We start from the raw sequence: 5,241 nt of genomic DNA on the forward strand, positions 1-5,241 counted from the left end.
GCTGTGGTCTCCCTCATACCATCTACAGGACCTACAGGGTTAGGCTCTGTGAACATGCATTTATCCACCTGATTGTGAAAAACAACAATGTGCTGTGAATTATGATTCTTGTGCCAGAAAACTACAAAGTCTGAAGCAACATTGCAGAGAGATCAAAGGTGAGGAAGGAGCTCTGATCAATTCATGGAGACACGTTAATGAGTTCAGAACATACAAACAGGAAGCTTCATGTGATTGTAACGGCCTAAATCTGACGCCCACCAGTTCAGAAACACCTCTAAAAGAAGGTGAAAGAGCTGCATCATCTGCATAGCGGCGAATGTCTGTCCAGAGATTAGACGGGACGCACCAATTCCATGAACAGCCAATCACATGCTCTCGTGTGTGTGTGTGTGTCAGTGAAGGGCAGCTGGGACGGCTGGCAGCCGTGGAGTTTGTGTAAACCGGCGTGTGGAGGTGGAAAATCCCAACGCGTCAGGAGGAGGAACTGTAAACCTGATTTCAGCGACTACCGGTGAGTTAACCAGAGCAGCCTGTGCTTCATTCATTCATTCATTCATGTACACAAAAGACTGAACACTCACACACACACCAAAGGCACATTCGGCATGCAGACCAGAGGAACCAGGAATCGAACCACCAAACTTGTGATTGGTGAACAACACGCTCTACCTGCCTATTCTAGGCTCGGCTCCACTCTACTCACCTTTGGTACCAGTTCTTAGTCTTCCACCTAAGGAACACACAGGAACAATGGGGGTGCCTTAATCCACAGACACTGCTAACTGCTAACTGTTCCCTCTGCTGTGGGTCATCCACCGTCATGCCACACACAGTACCGGTACTTATGGCGCTTTTCCACCAGCACCTACTCGGCTCGACTCGACCTTTCTGGTTCTCCTCTAGGTGACAGTACCTGGTGCCAGGTACTTTTTTAGTCCCTCCTCTGTCGGGGTTCCAAGCGAGCTGAGTCGAGCCAAAAATGTGACGTCACCAGACTGCAGGCCACTGATTGGTCAGGGAGTGACATCATTGGATGAGTTATGAGAGCGACTCAGTTTTTAAAACCCTGGAAACAGACCGGGCGTTTTTCTTATTTCTGTGAACGAGGTAAACGGCTCCACACAAACCAAACGCTCCAGGTCCTCAGTTGTGTTTGTGTCGCATACAAAGTACACCACCGGAGTTTCGGGCCGCCGAAATGGAAACCAACCCAAACTGAGGCGAGTTGAGCTGAAGCTGTGTGATGGAAACGCTCCATTAGAGGAGCTACTGAGATCACAGACATCATCCATGTTAAAATGGGGTGTTTGTGCAGGATGTCCCGTGAAGCAAAAGACGATTCTAGTGACCGCTCTCTCTGGCCAATCAGAAGTTTGCAGTGTTTTCACCTTTTAGTGTCGACTCAATTCGCTTGGAACCTCGACGGAGGTGATTCCAAAAAAAGTACCAGGTACCAGCAACTGGCCACCACTTCTGCAGACGGAAAACCAAAACAGACCAAACGCGCCGAGCTGAGCTGATCCATGCAACGGAAATGACATCATCTTAGTCTGGAGAATCAGCTCCACCTGCTGTTCATCTCCATCCACCTCAAGTTCACACAGCAGGACGGGCCCCAAACAAGCAAAACTTTTTTTATTATCACCATTTTCCGGGAATCTGGTTAAAATTTGCACCAGACTTGGATGGAAATCTGCTTGTTGACTGCAGCTCTGTGACTCTGTGTGTGTGTGTTTTTAGTCCTACCATTGGTCGCCTGAAGGAGCCGGCGACGTTCTTCGGGACTCCACAAGCCGACTGCGGACCAACGCCTGACGGCAGAGAGGCGTATCAGATTGAGCCCTGTGTCAACGTTCCCGCCTGCCCTTAGAACCTGCTCAGTATCAGCTCAGTAGCAGTATTAGTAGTAATGAGACAGTTGATCCTGTAGCATCAGTGTCAGAGCAGCATGTTGAAGCTGTAGTAGTACCAGTAGTGCTATCAGTAGTACTATCACTAGTAGTACCAGTAGTGCTATCAGTAGTAGTACCAGTAGTACTATCAGTAGTAGTACCAGTAGTAGTACCAGTAGTACTATCAGTAGTAGTACCAGTAGTAATACCAGTAGTACTATCAGTAGTAGTACTATCAGTAGTAGTACCAGTAGTACTATCAGTAGTAGTACCAGTAGTACTATCAGTAGTAGTACTATCAGCAGTACTATCAGTAGTAGTACCAGTAGTACTATCAGTAGTACTATCAGTAGTAATACCAGTAGTACTATCAGTAGTAGTACCAGTAGTACTATCACTAGTAGTACCAGTAGTACTATCAGTAGTAGTGCCAGTAGTAGTACCAGTAGTGTCATTAGTAGTAATAGTAGTAGTGTCAGTTGTATCAGCATTTACTGTTGGAGCTGCTCCAGGTGAGACTCACTGATTTACTTTATATAAAGTCACACACTTCATTCCAGGGGGGCCCAACCTGGGGGTTGGGGCCCTCCAGAGGGTCCCTATAGAAACATGAGGTTTGTCACTTAATTCATGGGGCAGGAGGATCTCAGCTTCTGTACTCTTCTGTAATCTCTGATCTCAGTGACGTTGATAATTTGTTGCTGAACTGAACGAATTTTAACGTTTTTCTAGATCTGTTCAACACATTTACTGTGCTTGTATTGGTCCCCAGGTGACACAGTCACAGATATAAATCTGTGTGTCATCTGCATAATTTGGTAACATATTTAGTCGTTCTCCATGATCTGAGTCAGTGGGAGCCTGTAGATGTTGAACAGAAGAGGCCCCAGGATGGAGCCCTGAGGAACTCCACGTCATTTTGTCCCATTACCCACAGACACAAAGTCGTCCAATCAGGATTCAAACCAACTTAATACTGGCCCACAAAGTCCCATCCAGTTCCCAGGCACCAGTCTGGTGTTATGGTGTGGTTGACCGTGACTTGACCAATCAGAATCGAGCATCCAACAAAGCCGTGTAATACTGTAGTGGGTTGATGACAATTTCAAGGTGAAGACACCTGAGAGAAGAGGCGTGTTCACAGTTTGTAGAAGATCTGAGGCCAAGCTTGAGACATTTTCTAAAACTTCACAGCATTTCACAGGTTTCATAACGTCCTGCACGTTTTAGTGGCTGATCAGGTGAAGCTCCAGCCTCAGCTCAGACTGATGATGCATGTTGTTCCTTTGTGGGCTGAGACGATTGTCCTCTGGAAGATAAATAAACTGTTTAAACCCTCTGGTTTTTCTGACTTTTTATATCCCATGATGCATCACTGCAGATTAAACTACCCAACAGGATGAGGGAGTTAAAATGAGCTGAACTTCAAACATCTGCAGCAGTAAAATGACTCATTAATGCAGCAGAAACAAATCCAGAGACAACAGATAGAACAGGAAACACTGTAGTGCTGCAGGTCACTTTCAACTTTAGTGTGATTTAAAGTATTTAAGGAAGTTTAGAGTATTTTAAAGGAGAGTATTAGTACTTTTCCTCCATCTTGGTCAAGACTGTGAATGCTACTTAGCAGCTAACGCTACGATTCAGGCTAAAGTCTGTCTAGTCAGGACTAAACGAGCAAAGCAAGACACGGCGGCAGATGACAGAGACTTTTCTGATGTTCTTTGCTGTAGTGACCAGCAGAAACACTGAACACTGGACCACAGTGAAGTGGTCGTATCACACAATAATCAATACTCAAATAGAGAGATATTCATTTGATGTGTTACATTTACTCATGTATAGACAGAATACAGTCAGGTCATTATGACCTTAAACTGTTTATGATGGGAGCTCAGCTGACTGTCGCCATAGAAACAGCTTTTGTCTTCGGTGACCTGCTTCCAGTCTGATTTATAAACATAAATGTGAAAATGTGCTTGTTCACTATTAAACTTGTGTATTTCCAGTGTCCGTGTCCGTAAGTCGTTTAAATCAGTCCGCAGGACGCTGATGCAGCTTCACGTGTCATGTGACTTTCTGCTGGGCGTCGCCACATCCTCCGGGGGAGGGACTTTCAGATTACAAAAACAGTTCAAAAGGTTTTAATCAGATTATTATTAAACGGCACAGTCAGAGGTCAGTATTTAATATATCTGTAATGTATTTATGTCATTTTGACCTTGTGGACGGTCCAACCTGTCGACCAATCACCTGCTCCGACGGACTTCCTCTTGCCTCTTAAAAACAAACCCAGCGAACAGAATCAGATGTTTGAAGCAGCGTCGGAACGGCTTCGCCCACCGCCTGCTGTCAGCGCTCACTAATTCATTACCTCCTGATGACCACGACCAGAAGAAGACCATTACAGCGGTGAAAAGCTCCTGTTTCGGGTCCACAGATCACTCAATGGTCTGAACCCACACGTCTGGTTCTTAGAAACGTTCCCACAAAGGGAAACGGCCATGCTTCAACATTAGAAGACTTCTGGTAAGTTTTCATGTCCTTTTTCCAGTTTAAGGTGGAAACGTCTCAACAGTGAGGAACAAAAAGTTCCCAGATGACACTTCAACAGTAAAACATCAAATGTTATAAAACAGAAAATCTACTGTGATGAATCAGGATCTACTTTAACGTGCTGCAGTGAGGCTGTGTTGAGGATCACCTGACTGTCGACCGGGTAACACAGCAAACGGCTGAAACTGCCGATACAAATAATCTAAAAATAGTTTATATGTAGAGCATCATCCAGTCATCCTTTTCATGTCGACGACCTTATTGTTGATCATGAGATCAGACTGACTCGTGTCGAGGGGGAGACGGCGAACAGCAGAGGCTGATGGGAAAGTCACTGTGCGTTTACTAATTAGCAAATGTCCACGTGCTAACATGCTAAGCTACGGTGGTGAACACGGTCAGCTTGGTCCCTGCTAAACACCAGCTCACAGGGAGCATGCTAACATGCGTCAGTATATACGTACGCTGAAGCATGAGAAGCTGAGATCCATCATCTCGCCCTCCAAACCGCCGCGCTGTCAGGGTACGCTGGCTCTGACGTCACCGGCGTCGCTCCACCAGGACAGCAGCAGGGCCGAACAGAGCCGGACGCTCGTCATCATGTGAAAACTGAATACTTACAATAGAAATGAGATTTTCTCTAAAACCGTTCTTGAATGTTGTTTGAACAAAAGCAGCTGCAGAAGAAGTTTGTCTGAATAAAAGAGTTTAAAATGAGAGAAATTCTGATTTAAACCAGGAACTTCGGGAGACGTTTGGTACCTTCAGTATTTCACGGTTTTTCATACTC

General features: G+C 45.5%; 1 protein-coding gene across 1 annotated transcript in view; it reads left to right on the plus strand.

Moving 5' to 3' along the window:
- LOC139217264 (properdin-like) overlaps positions 1-1,873 on the plus strand; it is a 14,007-nt gene extending 12,134 nt beyond the window's left edge. The window contains exons 10-11 of the mRNA XM_070848584.1: positions 400-514; positions 1,744-1,873. Of these exons, the coding sequence (XP_070704685.1) occupies positions 400-514; positions 1,744-1,873 (245 nt within the window). The remainder of the gene's footprint in view (positions 1-399; positions 515-1,743) is intronic.
- The last annotated feature ends 3,368 nt before the right edge of the window (positions 1,874-5,241 follow it).

Source organism: Pempheris klunzingeri, chromosome 17 (genome assembly GCF_042242105.1).
Source record: "Pempheris klunzingeri isolate RE-2024b chromosome 17, fPemKlu1.hap1, whole genome shotgun sequence".
Classification (NCBI taxonomy): Eukaryota; Metazoa; Chordata; class Actinopteri; order Acropomatiformes; family Pempheridae; genus Pempheris; species Pempheris klunzingeri.